Source organism: Podarcis raffonei, chromosome 2, assembly GCF_027172205.1.
Source record: "Podarcis raffonei isolate rPodRaf1 chromosome 2, rPodRaf1.pri, whole genome shotgun sequence".
NCBI lineage: Eukaryota > Metazoa > Chordata > Lepidosauria > Squamata > Lacertidae > Podarcis > Podarcis raffonei.
The window spans coordinates 12,915,626-12,933,274 of NC_070603.1; the positions used below are offsets into that span (position 1 = coordinate 12,915,626).

Below are 17,649 nucleotides of genomic sequence, written 5' to 3' on the forward strand. Positions count from 1 at the left end.
TGAAACTTTAAAAAGGCAGCAATGGTTGTCTTGGGGCACCTCTCTTGACTGTCTCCCACCACCCCGAGGGATTCAGGCACTTTTGGTTTGCTCAATTAAATTGGATTAATTTATTATTTATTGAATTATATACTGCCCTATACCCGGGGGTCTCATGGCAGTTCACAGAACAAAATCAGTAATGACTTGCCTTAGCTTAGCTAATCCATTAAAAGAGGGATCAGAGTTGTTTGCGGTTTGAAAAGTGATGGGAGGAACGCATTGAAAAGTGTGGAATGAACAATGGTGGGAAAATATATGAATACCCTAGAAGTAAATTAGGCTTATTACCTTAAAACTGCCCATCAATAAAGGCTGGATATAGTGTATCCAACTCTATACATTATAGGTAAAGGTAAAGGGACCCCTGACCATTAGGTCCAGTCGTGACCGACTCTGGGGTTGCGGCGCTCATCTCGTTTTACTGGCTGGCGTACAGCTTCCAGGTCATGTGGCCAGCATGACTAAGCCGCTTCTGGCGAACCAGAGCAGCGCACGGAAACACCGTTTACCTTCCCACCGGAGCGGTACCTATTTATCTACTTGCACATTGACGTGCTTTTGAACTGCTAGATTGGCAGGAGCAGGGACCGAGCAACGGGAGCTCACACTGTCCCAGGGATTCGAACCGCCGACCTTCTGATCGGCAAGTCCTCTAAGTTCTGTGGTTTAACCCACAGCACCACCCACATCCCACTGCAGTGTTTAGCTGGCAATATATCACAATGTTGAAAACCAGGTATCGCCCTGCCCTACTGGGGGGCATTATGTTGAGAGAGGCTGCCATGGAGGTAGAGGAGAGAAGGCCTGGTGGTCTGAGGTAAATGGTCAGTGGGCCTTCAACCGTGAGCTAGACAGGGTCTGTGGGGTTTGTGATTAGAATTATGGGGAGTGATGCTGGAGGAGTGTACATCGCGTGGTTGGAGAGAGGTACTCCTTTCTGCAGGGAAGAGCTCTGACCTCTGACAGCCTGGTCCTTAGTCAGACTGTGGACATGCGTATTGGCCGTCTTCAGAAAGGAGCAATTGTGCTAGTTGGTGGGGAAAGGAGTCCCAAGAGAGAGAATGGGAGAAGAAAAAAATGGAACCGAAAAGGTGGGGGAAACCCTTCTGCAAAATGGAAATGGATCCCAAACAGAGTGATGAAGAGGGTGGGGAAAGTCCTTTGCAAGTAGTCAGTTTGGACCGCTTGTTAATTGGGGATGGGTCAGTGAAATGGACCAAGATGGAGGGCGGTAGGAGGCAGCAGCCACAGCAAGGGAGAGGAAATAGTGGCACAGGTGGGGAGGAGCGCTATTCAACGCTGGTTTTCTGCTGATGTGAAATGAGCTTCACCAACTTGTGGGACGGCCAATGATGCTCCAGATGGTTTCAGCAATTGAGCTAGGATATAAGGGCTCAGGCAGTCCCTAAGGTACCCCGGACCTTAGTTGTTCAGGGGTTTGTAAATTAATACAAGACACCCAATTGCAGGGCTCATGGGATGCAGTTGAGCCACTTTGCATCTGGCTCAAAGCCCAGCCACTATTTTGCATGTGGGTGATGGGTGGATCTCTATTAAAAGAACAGGGACAAAACTGGTTTTGCAGTCCTGAAGTCTATCCAGCTCTCTCATGTTGCTTTCAGGATGGGCAGCTGTACACACCAATATTTGTTTCTTTCTTTCTTTGTTTAAAAGATTAATAAACTACCTTTCAGAGTAGCTACATAGAAGGTAGCTTCTAAAATATAACCTCACAAAAGCGAACAAATAACAGGAAGCAGTAACAAAACGCATTCTACTAATTACCCAGGAAAATAAATAAAACCAGTCATGATAATACTATTAAATTTTTTTATTCCGATTTAAAACGTTACAGAACCACAGTTACTTTTGCTAAAAAGCCACCTGAAATAGGTTATTTAATGTAGTGGTTCTCAAAGGGTGTGGCAGAAAAGGATTGCAAGTGTGGTGGGAATACTCAAGGACAAAGAAACATTTAAATATTTCAGTTTAGTCTAGTATAGTATTTAAAAAATTCTTTTCAGAATATGGATAGATATCATTTCAAAATGAGGGCAAGAGCAGCACACTTAGCTCAGTCAACACAGTATGAGACTCTTCATCTCAGGGTTGTGGGTTCACGTCCCACGTTGGGCAAAAGATTCCTGCATTGCAGAGGGTGGATTAGATGAGCCTCATGGTCCCTTCCGATTCTACAATTCTATGATTCTAAGTGGTACCCAGCATCAGGGTCTTTTCCAGGGAGTCTTCTCTTCTCATGAGGTGGCCAAAGTATTGGAGTCTCAGCTTCAGGACCTATCCTTCCAGTGAGCACTCAGGGCTCAGACCCCATGGACCAGAGCACGCCAGGCACTTCTGTCTTCCACTGCCTCCCGCAGTTTGGTCAAACTCATGCTGGTAGCTTCGAGAACACTGTCCAACCATCTCGTCCTCTGTCATCCCCTTCTCCTGGTGTCCTCCATCTTTCCCAACATCAGGGTCTTTTCCAGGGAGTCTTCTCTTCTCATGAGGTGGCCAAAGTATTGGAGTCTCAGCTTCAGGATCTGTCCTTCCAGTGAGCACTCAGGGCTGATTTCCTTCAGAATGGATAGGTTTGATCTTCTTGCAGTCCATGGGACTCTCAAGAGCCTCCTCCAGCACCATAATTCAAAAGCATCAGTTCTTCGGCAATCAGCCTTCTTTATGGTCCAGCTCTCACTTCCATACATCACTACTGGGAAAACCATAGCTTTAACTATACGGACCTTTGTCGGCAAGGTGATGTCTCTGCTTTTTTTTAATAAAAAAAATAAATTAAAATAGATTTTTTATTGGAATAATTCAACATTTATACATACATATTATGGATATACAGACATACATTTCATACTATCCTTAAAAATATTCATACATACCTGTCAGCGCTGCCCAAGGTCCCAGCTCACACAAGACCAACGCTGCTTCGTTCTTTAGTATAAAAGTATTTATTGAAGTTCAGTTTCACTTCCACACGCGCAGCGCGCAACGCTACGTCTGTAACTTTAGACCGCCGAAGCTCCATCTGAATCTCCTCCCCCCTGACACCAGTTTAAGATTCTAGCCTTACTCCACCTCTTCCTCTGTTCCTTCCTTCTCTGGGTCCGCCTGCTAGTCGGGGTCTCACCCTTCCTAGACTCCTCTGACGCTGAGTCCCCTGACTCTTCCCCCTCCCTCCTTCGGGCTTTAGGACCTGGCTCCCAATCCGGGTTTTCTGCTGTCCCGTGCTCCTGCACATTTGAACTTGGCACGCGCGCACAGCCTCCCACTTTCCTTCTGACCGTTACACTTGTGTCACTGCTCCCTCCTTCGGGGAGGCTAGCTGGACCTGACCTTCCCTCCTTTTCCCCACTTTCCGATGGGGGCGTGGTCACCCCTGACTCATCTTCTCTCCCCGCTGGAGGAGAGGCTGGTCCTGACTCATGTGACTCTTCCCCCCCCCCACTGCGCTCTGGTGGGGGAGCTGGTCCTGATCCTCCGCTGCTCCCTTGGGAGTCCCCGCTGGCCCCTTGCTTCTGGTGCGTCCCCTCTGGGACCCCCCTTGCCCTTACCATAGGCGCCCCCTTCTGGGAATCTTCTGATTCGCTGGAGAAGCTCGTGGAATCTCTCGGGTCATTGTCATATTCCCCTACGCTCCCCTCGGATTCCTCTCCTCCGCTTTCTATTTGCTCTCTCCCCTGTGCTTCTGCTCCTGAGCCTCTGACAATACCCATATACAATCCTGCACATACTTCCTTTTCCCACCACCGTCCCTGACTCCTCACCCCACCCTGTGCTTGATTTCCAATCTACTCAGTTGCAATTTCTTTCCATTTCTATTACTTTCTTTCACACACTATTAAATCAACTTTCTACTTCTTTTCCTGTTACACATTGTTATTCATATTATTTGATATTTCAGTATTTATGGCGGAACTTGTTTATTCTAATAGGAGTTCTGGTTTTTCCAATATGATTTTGCAAATATTCTTTGAACACAAGATGCCTCTGCTTTTTAAGATGCTGTCTAGGTTTGTCATCGCTTTTCTCCCAAGAAGCAATGCCTCTACATAGCTCCATCTTTATTTCAGACATTGTGATATATTGGTTTAAAAGGTTAAGGGACCCCTGACCATTAGGTGCAGTCGTGGACGACTCTGAGGTTGCAGCACTCATCTCGCTTTATTGGCTGAGGAAGCCGGCGTACAGCTCCCAGGTCATGTGGCCAGCATGACTAAGCTGCTTCTGGCGAACCAGAGCAGCGCATAAAAACGCCGTTTACCTTCCCGCCGGAGCAGTACCTATTTATCTACTTGCACTTTGATGTGCTTTCGAACTGCTAGGTTGGCAGGAGCAGGGACCGAGCAACGGGAGCTCATCCCGTCGCAGGGATTCGAACCGCCGACCTTCTGATTGGCAAGTCCTAGGCTCTGTGATTTAACCCACAGCGCCACCCGCATCCCGATATATTGGTTTACCTGGTGATATAGCACAATCTTGAGAACCAGATATCGCCCAGCCCTACTCCACATCATCAGCTGCAGAACCAGGTTGGGGGAAAAGAAATGGGTGCTAAAATGATGCCAAGTCGCAAGTTTCCCTATGTTCACAGTGCGGGGTGAGGAGGGAGAATGTGACACAGGGCTGCCATTTTTAGTAGCAACCTTATGTTCGTTCGTCATTGCGTCTAGTTATGCCCTTAGAATATGCCCTCTACATCACTCTTGATCAACTTCCTGAACATTTAAAAAAATGTCCATATACAACCTTTAAATAGTGTTTGCCAAACATCGTCCCAAATAGCAACCATTGGGGAGAAAAATCACTGTGTGGAAAAGGCTCTAAGTCAAGTTTCGTTTAAAAAGTGACTAGTCGACCTTCCCAGCTATAAATAAGACGCCAGGCTCCAGTGTGCAGAGCCCAGCCTGTGTGTGCAAGTGAGCACCTGTGCCAAGGACACAGGCCATGCACTTCTGACAGATTATGGCACGCAGCCAAGCAGCTCGGTGCATAATGTAGGAAAAAGCCACCCTTTCTCTTCTGATGAGGCTGCAGGAATGCAATTCCGCTTGACAGCTGAATGTCAAAAGGAGAACATCGCTGAGCAGCAGAAGCTTCTGCTCTCTTTATTTCAAGCGCTTGAAGGAGATCACAAACAGATCCTTTATTTGATTCCATTTGTACCCCCATCCTCCCACCAAGGACACATTTTTATTTGCACAACAACCCTGAGAGTCAGATTTATTGCAGATATTAATATTGCACACTTTGATGCATGAAAACAGACTCGTTTTGGGGAAATAAAACATTGTCAAGGCCCATAAGTTTAATTAAAGCTTTATTTGCAGATCATTCTTCATAACATAACAGAAACATCCAAATACCTCCCTAAGACATATGCCAGTCCAAGGCATAAACTCAGCATCTTCTTACAAAATATGAAATAATTCCAACAGACCTAGAAGCAGAGGTCTGTCTCTCCCCACAGCCTGCACCTTGACTTAGGCTGTTTACCTGGAGAGCTTCATTTTCACCCACACTCTCACAGTCTGGGAACCAAGAACTCCTTCCAAGATGGCGAATTTGCAATTTAATACCTTTCATGTGATCTAAAGTTAAAACACCACGTCATAGCTACCTGAGAACAATAATAGTTAAGTATCAACCCATCAATGAGTTCAGGGACTCCTTTTTGTTCTTAATTTAGATGCAATGGAATCTTCCAGTTAAACTCTTTCACCGATATACATAGCCATTCCCATTTCAGTGTGAATTAAACCAATTATACTTACCAAGATTACATTGACCTTCCCAAAGCTACTCCAGTGTGGTTCTTGAATGAGTGAGGATTCGAACCCAATTATTTCCTTTGCAAGTTTAAAACTCAATCCAGCACACCAGTTTTTACCCTGCCTTGTGTATGGAAACAGGCAAAATAGATCCACTTCCATTAGAGTCCATCTTGAAAGCAACTGAATTTCCATGTAACAGGGCTGTCTTTGGGGAAATGTTTATTATCTTTGGCCCACTTACTATGTTTATTGCAATTACTGTATGGAATAGTCTTGTACAAGTGCCGCAGCCACTTATTGGCTAGTGCCTGTAACATCAACATGACAAGTTAGCACATGCTCACACCAATTTACGTAGTTTCTTAAAAGTGTATTGTCATTGTGAATGTAGTATAGTGGCCATGAGACTGAACTATGAACCAGTTCCAGGCTCACCTCTCTCATGAACCAATAAGCAGGCATTAGTCTCTCTGTCACAATCTGTATTATGGGGATAATAGCACCGACCAACCTACAGTACAACGCAAGGAATGTGTTGTAATTTCATTTCATTCAGGGAACATAAGCTACTATCCGGCCATAATATATATATATATATATATATATATATATATATATATATATATACTTAAATAATTAAGGTGATGCATGTGAAGGACTTTGTATATTTAATATTTTATTGATTTTGTTTTAAAAAGTGCAAACATTACAAAAAGAGAGAGAAAACAAAGAATAAAAAATGTAAACCATAAAACGTCACAGCCAGGAGAGACAAAAGCACAAAGACACAGCTCACCTTCAGAGGGATAATAACAAAGTACTGACTCATAGAACGATTCCCTTTACAAGATATATAAAAATAAAAGTATTCTCCACCTGGGAGTTCCATCATTATTAAGAATAAAGATTCCACAAAGTCTCAGATGAGCCAGGCATTTTGCATATACCAATGATACTGGGGGACAATGTGCCTCAATATTTGTGTAAGAAATAAAATCATGCTGTATAGCAAAAAAATGGTCATTCAAGCTCTTCCCTTTGGACACGTTTAGTTCAAAGAGGGCAATTTGCCAAATCTTTGAGTACCAGCAATATGTGAAGGACTTTGAAGTCCTGGCAGCAGTTATCTAGGGTATCAGGCCAAATGCCTGTATAAACTTATTTTGTTTGTGGCAAATGTGCATATATTTGTTTTATTGCTGCTGGACAAAGAGAGGCAAGAAGCTCCACTGAGCACTGAAGACCACCCATCAGCCCTCCCTTAACTAGCCATTGCACATATCCTTTTAAGCCTATTTTTACTGCATGAAAGGATAGGGACTTGTATTTTGCTTGACAGAAAACAGACATTCTTAGGATCCTGAATTCTGTGCCCAGTACCAGTTTCTTCATTTTGGGCATCTTCCACGGCAGTCCTATGTAAATCTACTAAGAAATTAAGTCCCAGTGATCCGTACTCCTAGGAAAATATGCCTAGGTTCCCAGCCCAAGTCATAGTATATAAATGGCTTTTGCAGCGCTGCACGAAGTGATGTAGAAATGGGAAGATTCAAGTGATTGAGAGCCCAAGAATGGCTGGATGAGACAAGATGCAGGTTGGGACCCACTGGTAAACAAGTGCAATTCAAGTTGACTAAGTGGACAGAGCTCATTGAGTTGATTAAGTGGACAAGGTTTATAAAAACAAAGGAAAAGAAACACATCCATTCCACTCTGATGAGGTACAAAATCATGGTGAGAAGCCATGCTTGGTGGGACTTTCCTTCATGGCCGCTTATTCTTGACAAAAGGCAAAAGAACTACCGTATTTTTCGCTCTATAACACGCACTCGACCATAACACGCACGTAGTTTTTAGAGCAGGAAAATCCGTAGGCATGCCACCCGTAGGCATTCCCTCCATAACACGCACAGACATTTCCCCTTACTTTTTAGGAGGAAAAAAGTGAGTGTTATGGTGCAAAAAATACGGTATTTTAAGCAAGGGCTGATGTCTAGGTAAACAGACTGTGAAGCATAATGTGTTTCAGCCTTGTCACAACTCTTTCACAAGGCCCTCAGCATACAGCTTCTGCAGCCTCTGATGGGCACATTCAGCTTGCAAGCGAGCCTCTGGTTCAGGATCCCAGCAGTCCTCGAGGAGCTCCTGTAGACAGGCAGCAGCCTAGGGAGAAACACAGAGAAGCGGCAATGGGTGTCAGGAAGAATCATTAGAGTGGGAAGGCATTGCAGGGGCAGATGTTTGGAACTGTATGTGCTCCAGAAGATGAAATGTTGCCTTTAAACAGGCCTGCAAAAAAACAACAACCTATTTGTCTGCAAGTGAGATGGGCCTCTTCACATCCCTCCACTGGCTTTCTTCCTCCTCTCACCTCCAGCTCAACAGTCCTTGCTTTTGCCTTCAAGGTTTTCCTCAGGCTTGCCACACCCTCTTCCCAGTGGCGTAGCGTGGGGGGTGCAGGGGGCCCGGCCGCACCGGGCACAACATCTGGGGGTTAGGGTTAGGGGGTGCAAATCCACGGGTTAGGGGGAGCAAATTACTTGCCTTGCCCCGGGTGCTGACAACCCACGCTACGCCACTGCCTCTTCCCATTCTTATCTCCGTACATATTCCTGCCTTAGACCTTCGCTCCCAGATCTCTGCCATCTTCAGCTTCCGAAAGGTCTCTGGCTGTCTTAAAATGAATGCTCTTATTCTCTTTTTGCTGACCTCAAGCTGACTCCAAGGTTTTGTGTTGGCACCCCTGCCAGGGAAAAGGTTGGAACAGGAGATCGCTGAAACGTCCAGGAAAATCTGGACATATGGCAACTGATGTCAGAAGTCTAGATGTCTAGGCTTTGGCGGATTTCGAGTTTTGCTCAACAACTTTGTGTCCGGATTTTCACTTTTTGAAATATGACAACCCTACTTTAATGGCTAGCAAGCAGGACATCTAAGTAACACAGTGGCTGCCATTTTATATATTTAAAAAGACTGGCAGCCATTTTGTCACCCCTTTTGCAGTACGACTGACATACTTCCGTGTGGGCAGACAATGTTTTCGTTTCAATCATCTGCTAATATCGGTAGGCTGATTCGCAAAGTTGCTATAAACTGCGAGAGATTCCGAGCCTTTCTGCCTCCGTATTAAAATCACTTCCCTCCCTCCTCTCCCACCTGCAGTTCGAGTTTTCATTATCATTCCTTAACCAAGAATGACTCTGCAGCACTGGGGCAAGATTTGTTGCCCTAGAACGGCAGAGCTCTTTGAATCCACTTTAATTGTGCAAACCCAAAGTTCTGGTTCGCGACTGAATCGCTCCCACAAAATACTGACGTTTTGCAGGCGCCCCAAGATTTCAAAACCCTTAGCAGATTCTCAAGCAGGACCCTTTGGGAGAGTGTTGTAAACAAAAATTGCCCTTTTCCCTTATGGGGTATCCAAGAGCCCATATAGAGTCCTTACATAGGTTCCCTATTGGTAGGAGAAGATAACAGAGGTCAACCAGAGAATACTGAGAAGCAAAGCAACTAGTAAGCTTGATCTTTATTGATCTGTTGCAACAGGGTGCTCCCCTCACTCGCAGGAGAGGAGGAGGGACCCAGAAAAAAGGCATGCAAGGCCTTATAAAGACTTTTGAAATTTCCACCCTGTAGATCAAGACCACCCTCAGAAACATCATACGTACATCACAGAAGGGGTGTAACCTAAGACCACCCCTCAGATACATCATACCTACATCACAGAAAAGGCGGTCTTAAAACAGAAATTTGAATGTTGGTTTTCTCCTGTCGTTGTTTATCTCCTGTCTGGCAGGTTACTTGATTGGATTGCCTGGGGAGCCTGGCCAGTCTTTTGTAATGATAAATACTTAGTTCCGGGCCAGGTCACAGGCTCACACCCTATTCATATCTTAAATGTGCCCTTAAGACAGGATTTGTGAGGAAAGAGATAATGGGAGGTTTCCCACTTTGACCTTGCAGAGAAAACATTTGCTCAGTTTAGGAATCAAAATGGTTCCAGGTCTTTCTTCCTGTGTTGATCTATGTATGTGCTTGGTTGGTATGCTTATGAACATTTAAACATATATCTAAGACCTCAAAATTCCTCTCACAAGAGCAAAGACCTTTCTTCACCTTACCTGACCAATTCTCCTCCAAGCAGCTGGAATGGCCGGCCGACCCCTTTCCACCACAGCCAGACTCCGCAGTTGACTATATGTAGGGTTGCTGCCCAGTTCTGCTTCATAGGCCAGCTGGAACTCGGGGACTCTGTTTTCTGGAGAGAGGCAGAAGCCGGCGAGGTTGAAGACGGGGGATTTCCATCTTGTCAGCACAGCAGGCTCACTGCACTACCAGCACCCCACAATCTAGAACCTGTTCATACTTCAGAACCCCCGTTCAGAGACTGCTAAATATTATTTCCGCATGGCAGCTGTAACGTCTGAAACGGCTTTCAGTGAGCTCAGCCTAGTTGTGTGAGGGCGAGCGAGTGTCCATGCCAGCATCTCTCAGCCCTGCTGTGAGTTAGGTCAAATCACAGAAGTTATCCAGTGTTATAGTTACTGTGTTGAGTGCCACCAAGTGGAAAGGATTTTTTTTTTTAAGCTTTCATGCAGGAACTGCATAAAGTGCCTGTAGTCTGGTTTTTGAGGCGTAATCACTCTACTAACCCAAATAGCAGTGGTAGGTACAGGGCCGGATTTATTTTTTTTTTTTTAAAGATATTTATTGAAATTTTCAAAAAAATAAAACAAAACATAAAGGAAAAAAAAGACAATTAAACACACATACAACTTACATTTCTTACTGTCAATGACCAATTTCCGTGACTTCCCCACACCTCCCCTTCTTGTATTCCAGTTCCAATTTTTAGCTCAGCAAGTTCTTGTCCCCAAACTTTACCTTGTTTTCTCTAATTCATTTTAGTTAACCAATTTTAACTTATAAACCTCAATCTTTATGCGTCAATACTTATTCTTCAAAATCTTTTTCTAGGTTCACCCCCTCAATTTAATTAACCAATTTTAGGTACAGGGCCGGATTTAGGCTTGATAAGGCCCTAAAGCTACTGAAGGTAATGGGGCCATTTATATGTCCAGCTGTCCTTTGTCAACAACAAACTGTGTTGAATATATGCTATATGGTAATTTATGGACCTAATAGGTATCTAGAGCCATTTGCACACAAAAAATAATATGTATTTGTAATTGTTGAACTGAATTGGAAATGTGCATCCAGTTTCTTTTCCTTAATTTTTTGGGGGGTCCCTACGAGAGTGGGGCCCTAAGCTACAGCTGGTTTAGCTTATATGTAAGTCCGGCACTGGGTAAGTAGACCCAAAAAACAGACATCCCCTCACAGAAGCACTTCAGCTTGGAGGATACGGCATGTTCCCAGCATTCAAGCTCCAACATATTGGGGTTGGGGGTTGGGGAGTCCTTCTTTGCCCAACTAGTGGAGCTGCTGTGTATTGCGGTTCCTGTCTTGAATATCCTTGGTGAGTGTCATGAACAAACATTGGATGGTGCCTTTGATAGTTGTGGCCTGAAGCAGGGTGGTGTTGCTTACTGCTGGTAACCAAGAGGCAAGGAATCCAGTGCGGTGTGGACACAGCAGCAGACCCAACTAGGTACTCCTGCCACTGCGCTCACACCACACAGACACCCTAACCGCCACTGCTTTGGGCCCTGATCCCTCTTAGCTACTGGCAGCAACCTGAACATGGGGAAGCTTGATGAGCACTACCATACGACTGGCCTTTGACATCACTGATGGCATCCCTGCCTCTCCTGGCTACACACTCTGGGCCAGCTCCATTTTTGAGAGGACCAAGTGCTCTCTTGGGATCCCTCTGCTTTGCCAGTGAGCAGGCCCAATGGCAGGCTTACCTGGTGATGATAGGCAGCAGCTCATCAATGAGAACCAGGTAGTGTGGAGCTGCCGTTTAAATCTGCTGCAATGCCCTTCCCATAGCAATCATTCTGGGTCATTGTAGGAAATTTAAGAGACCTGCAGATATAGGGCAGTATAGAAATTTAATAAATAATAAATACATTTAAATGGTGGCTCCACGCTTCCTGGTGCTCCCTGTGTGGGATGGGTTTTCATGGGCAGAAGAGGATCTATTAATTGCAACTTATCCCTTCAGGCGAGCTCCCGATGTTCGGTCCCAGCTCCTGCCCACCTATCAGTTCGAAAGCACCCCTAAGTGCAAGTAGATAAATAGGGACCGCTGTATAGCGGGAAGGTAAACGGCGTTTCCGTGTGCGGCACTGGTGCTGGCTCACCAGATGCCGCTTAGTCACGCTGGCCACGTGACCCGGAAGTGTCTTCGGACGGCGCCGGCTCACGGCCTCTAGAGCGAGATGAGCACGCAACCCTAGAGTCGGACACGACTGGCCTGTACGGGCAGGGGTACCTTTACCTTTTATCTCTTCAGGCACCTATGTGTGTGGGTTGAATAGTTTCAAAATCCCATCCTTGGCAGCAAAATTAAAAGCACAGGAATTGTTTTGAGCACGTGAAGCTAAGAAATTAATCTGGTTTCCTTCCCCCTTCTCACCCTGCTTAACAGAGAATCAGGCAAAAACTTGGAGGGACTGGATAATCGATTTGGAAGTAATTAGAAAGGCATTATACAATGTATGGACTAGATACAAAGATCTCTTAGTAAGAAAAACACCAAAATGGATTTCACCAATGGAAGCACAGGCCCAAAAAAAGTTAAATATGGAAAACAAATGGTTGAGGTATTCAGATTTGTTGTTAGAGAATCAGGAAGGTTTTAAATTAAAACCATTTGAACAAATTAAAGATAAAGCGAATTGGTTGCAGTATTATCAAATTAACGAATTATATAAGATGGATAAGAGAAATGGTTTTGCAACAGAAAAAACCAAATTGGATACGGAGTTGTTAGATACTAATGATAAGAATATGTCTAAAATGTACAGTTTGTTGTTGGAGTGGCATACAAAGGATGAACAAGTTAAATCAGTCATGATTGATTGGGCAAGGGATGTGGGACATAATATAATGATGGAGGACTGGGAGAGGCTATGGAGGAAAGGGGTTAAGTTCACTGCATGTACGATGTTAAAGGAAAATATTATGAAGATGATGTATAGATGGTACTTGACCCCTGTAAAATTAGCAAAGATTAATCACAAAAGTGATAATCTTTGTTGGAAATGTAAAGAAAAAGGAGGTACTTTTTTCCATATGTGGTGGACTTGTCCCAAGGTGAAAGACTTCTGGGAGAAGATTTATAATGAACTGAAAAAAATGTTGAAATATACATTTATTAAGAAACCAGAGGCCTTTCTCCTGGGAATAACAGGTTTAGAATTGCCCAAGAAAGATGTTAAATTATTTTTGTATGCCACAACGGCCGCTCGAATATTACTTGCTAAAAATAGGAAAATACAAGAACTACCAACAGTGGAAGATTGGCAGATGAAGATGATGGACTTTTCGGAGCTAGCTGACCTGACTGGAAGAATCCGCGACCAGAAAGAAGAGGAGTTTCAAGAGGACTGGAGGAAATTCAAGGACTATTTGAACAAATATTGTAATATAAAAAATTAGAAATTACTTGAAAGAAACAAATAGGCCTAGGACAAATTAAGTTATAATTAAATAAATTGGATTCAGAATGTCAAGAAAAGTGAATAAGATGACTATAATTGGAAATTGTTTTAGTTTAATAATGATATTGGAAAGCTGTTACTTTTAAATTACAAGGAAACTCAGAAGGGAGGGATTTGAGGAAGTCAATCAAGATGTTTAAAAAGTTGGATTTGTGAAGAATTAAGTTTGTTATTATTGTTTATTTGTTTATTGTCCCCCCTTTCCCCCCTCCCTTCCCCCCTTTTCTTTTCTTTCTTCTTCTTCTTCTTTTTCCTTTTCTGTTTCTGTGTATTATTCTGCTTTGTGACTTGTGTTATTATGGTGGAAAAATTTAATAAAAAATTATTTTAAAAAAAGAAAAAAGAATCTGGCAAAAACTTGTAAAGTAAGTTTAAAATTGAAATTTACTTACTATACGCATCGGTTCACAGAAATGGCAGCAGTAAAACCTATGCAGGCAAAATACTTATGTTTACAGTATAACCAGCGTCAGGCACGTGCCAAGAGATGGAGCAAGCACAAGACATGGCTGCCCTCATGGCTGGTCAAAAGGAAGTGAGAGAGGAACAGGAAGCACTATATGCTCCTTCCTTTCCAGGAGAGAAGGGGAAATGACATCACACAGAGCCCTCTCTACCAATTGTATTTCTATAGTCTGAGTCTATATATTATAGTCTGCCTATCAGCAATACAGCTCTGTAGAACTAACTCCACCTCATGCTAACTAGCAAAAATATGCATTTCTTAGGTTTGGCTGCTTCCACACTTTAAGCACTGTAAAACTGAGGCTCAGGGCAGGCTTTAGCGGTGGGGCCCCAAGGCCCCGGGCCCTAGCAACAGGCCGGGGACTCTAGGTGCCAACCATGTTGTGACTCAGCAAAGCCATGACTCACAAGGCTGATGAACAGGACAACTCTCAAGGTAAAGTGAGAAGGCTCTTGTCAGGAATATAAACGTCTGAAGAATAGAGAGAGGGAGAGGATCAAGGAAACTGTGCGAGAATGGGAGATAGCGTGAATACCAAGATACAGTCATACCTCGGGTTGAAGTTGCTTCAGGTTGAGTGCTTTCGGGTTGCGCTCCGTGGCAAAGTGACGTCACGCGCATGCGCAGAAGCGGCGAATCGTGACCCGCGCATGCGCAGATGTGGGTTGCGTTTACTTCAGGATGTGAACGGGGCTCTGGAACAGATCCCGTTCGTATCCAGAGGTACCACTGTATAGGGTTGCCATATTTCAAAAAGTAATAATCTGGACACAGCTATTTTAAAGGAAATTCACCAACTTCTGACATGGTGATTTCCGATTTCCGCCTGGACACTGTTTCCGGCTATGTCCAGGAAATTCTGGGCATATGGCAACCCTCCCAAGATACCCTCATGCCAGGAGCTCAATCCCACCCCAAAAGCTGAGTGCATGAGCAGAAAACGCTTGTTTTTCATCAACAGCATGCCATGCCCTGGAACTGTCACCAGGTGGTAGCACAATCCACACCATCACCCTCACTTCAGAAGCCATCCTGTTTCCCTGCATCTGGCAGTGGGACCTTGAGGTGGAAGTTGAGGCCACTGTCACAAGGCGGGAGCATCTGCAAACCAGGTGGCAGTATGCCTCAGGGAGCAGAACCACCTCCTAACAGTGCCAGCGGATCAAATAGCTATAGATCAGGAATGAGGAATCCGTGGCCCTCCGAGTGTTGCTGGAGCCCATCATTCCTGCCCATTGGCTCTGCTGGCTGGGGCTGATGGGATAAGGAGCCCAACAGCATCTGGAGACAGGGCCGGCTCTAGCTGGAGGCATAGTGTGGCAGCTGCCTCAGGTGGCAAATTTTGAGGGGTGGAAAGTCTCTAGAAAGGTGCATCATTGTGGTCTGCCCTGCAGCCCCTAAGCTAGCTTGCTGCCCTGGCAAGGGCGTGGGTCCAGATCTTGGGGGCAGGGGAGCATTGGTGGCACGTCTTGCCTCAGGCAAGGCACCAAAAGGTCTCAGGCCGGCCCTGTCTGGAGAGCACACAGGCTTGTCACTGACGCTGCTGACGGCCAGTGTGCAAGAGAGCCAGACCACTCTGCAGCCATGGGCAAGGGCTTTAGGAGTTAAAAGAACACTTGTTCCATGAGAGCTTTTTGAACTCCCCAAGGTGGAGCAGGAGGGGAGCGAGCCAGAAGCTGCCAAAACTGCAACGCTCTGTGTTCAGCCTCACCATTTGTTGGCTTGTTGCATTTGTGAAAAGCTACAAACATTTTTTGCGGAACGACAGAGGCTGCTTCCAGATGACCTGTTCATTGGGCCTTCCCCCAGACTTGTTTGCAGGGAGATTAGACAATAGTCAGCTATTGGATTTATTTGCAGTGAGGTTAGACGATGTGTTATCCTCCTTCTTGCAAAATGTCTAGTGTTTTGGTGGCTCTGTTGTGACATACCCTCCTCTCCAACTCTAACTGCACAACCCGAATTTGCCGGTATGTGACCGAATCCCACCCCAAAATAGAGACAGCCTGGAAGCGCCCAGAAATAGGAATAATGTTGATAAAAAGATGCATGGGGTGATGAAAAAAGGTGAAGGACCCCTGGACGTTCAAGTCCAGTCAAAAGTGACTATGGGGTTGCAAGGCTTTCAGGCTGAGGGAGCCAGTGTTTGTCCCCAGACAGCTTTCCAGGTTATGTGGCCAGCATGACTAAACCGCTTCTGGCGCAACGGGACACTGTGATGGAAACCAGAGCACACAGAAATGCCGTTTACCTTCCCACCGCAGTGGTACCTATTTATCTACTTGCACTGGTGTGCTTTCAAACTGCTAGGTTAGCAGGCGCTGGGACAGGGCAACGGGAGCTCACCCTGACATGCAGATTCGAACCACCGATCTTCTGATTGGCAAGCCTAAGAGGCTCAGTGGTTTAGACCACAGCGCCACCCGTGTCCTGTAATGGCGTGATGACATTTGGGGCTGTGGATGAGCAGTGCTAGGCTGCCTCTCTCATCCTCTCCCTCGTTTGCCTACCTGGGAAGAGTGCAGAGCATCTCATCAGGCTTTCCCACAGCACCAGTGCCATGGAGTAGACGTCAGCCTGCCGCAGCGCCGAGCCCAAGTCTTGCAGGTTCAAGCTCTCATCCAGAATTTCAGGAGCCATGTAGCGTGGAGCCCCTGCCTAGGGAGAATGTGGGTGAATTATGACACCAGCTGCTTAATGCAAGCTTTGGATAGGAAATGGTAATGCTCAGAGTTGGCACATCCTGCCCTTGTACACCCTGGGCCAAAGCTAAATGGAAGGAATTGAAATCAAATTTGCAGGTGACACCTAACTGGGAGGGGTAGTTAATGCTGCAGAAGACAGAATTAGAATTCAAAATGACCTTAACAGATGGGAGAACTGGGCGCAAGCTAACAAAATGAATTTCAATAGGGACAAATGTAAGGTTCTGCACATGGGCAGGAAGAACCAGATGCACAAATATAGGGTGGGGGATACCTGGCTTGCTAGCAGTACATGTGGAAAGCATCTAGGGGTTTGGGTGGACCACAAGCTGAACATGAGTCAACAGTGTGATGCAGCAGCAAAAAAGGCTAATGCTATTCTAGGCTGCATCAGCAGAAGGATTGTGCCCACATCAAGGGAAGTAATAGTACCACTCTATTCTGCCTTAGTCAGACCACACTAGAAATACTGTGTCCAGTTCTGGGCACCACAGTTTAAGAAGGATGCTGACAAGCTGGAATGTGTGCAGAGGAGGGCAACCAAGATGATAAAGGCATCATGTTTTAGAGTTCTGTCTTCCAGCCAGAGAGAGACTTGACTTCAAACCCCTGCTGAAATGAATCACATGGTGATGATGGGCCTGTTCTGCTCTCTCAGCCTAAACTACCTCACAGGGTTGTTGTTGCTGTTTATCACTACAATTTATTACCTGCCTTTCACCCTAAAGTCCCAGGGCAGGTTGCAGCAATTAAAATACAACAGGAGAGAAAAATGGGGCAACCCTGAGTGGCTTGGAGGAAAGGTGGGGTGTAAATGTGAGAAGGAAATACATTCTGTGAACTAATAAAGGAAGCAGACTTTGCATATTTTGAGCAATTTCCTTAGCTAGAGCAGCAGGCAGTAAGTTTTGCAAAGCACTGAGGACTCCCTTGCCCTAAGCAGCCCAGTTCCAAGGCAGATTATAGAATCAATATTTATGTCACGTGGCACATAGCTGTGTCCTCTATTGCTCTGCTGC

General features: G+C 45.2%; 1 protein-coding gene across 2 annotated transcripts in view; it reads right to left on the reverse strand.

The window, feature by feature from the left end:
* Window positions 1–6,885: 6,885 nt before the first annotated feature.
* AMHR2 (anti-Mullerian hormone receptor type 2) overlaps window positions 6,886–17,649 on the reverse strand; it is a 35,854-nt gene continuing 25,090 nt past the window's right edge. For both annotated transcript variants that reach the window (XM_053374327.1, XM_053374322.1), the window contains exons 8-10: window positions 16,436–16,583; window positions 9,950–10,086; window positions 6,886–7,991 (exon numbers count right to left, since the gene is read on the reverse strand). In XM_053374327.1, coding sequence (XP_053230302.1) covers window positions 7,863–7,991; window positions 9,950–10,086; window positions 16,436–16,583 — 414 coding nt within the window. In that variant the 3' untranslated portion in view covers window positions 6,886–7,862. The remainder of the gene's footprint in view (window positions 7,992–9,949; window positions 10,087–16,435; window positions 16,584–17,649) is intronic.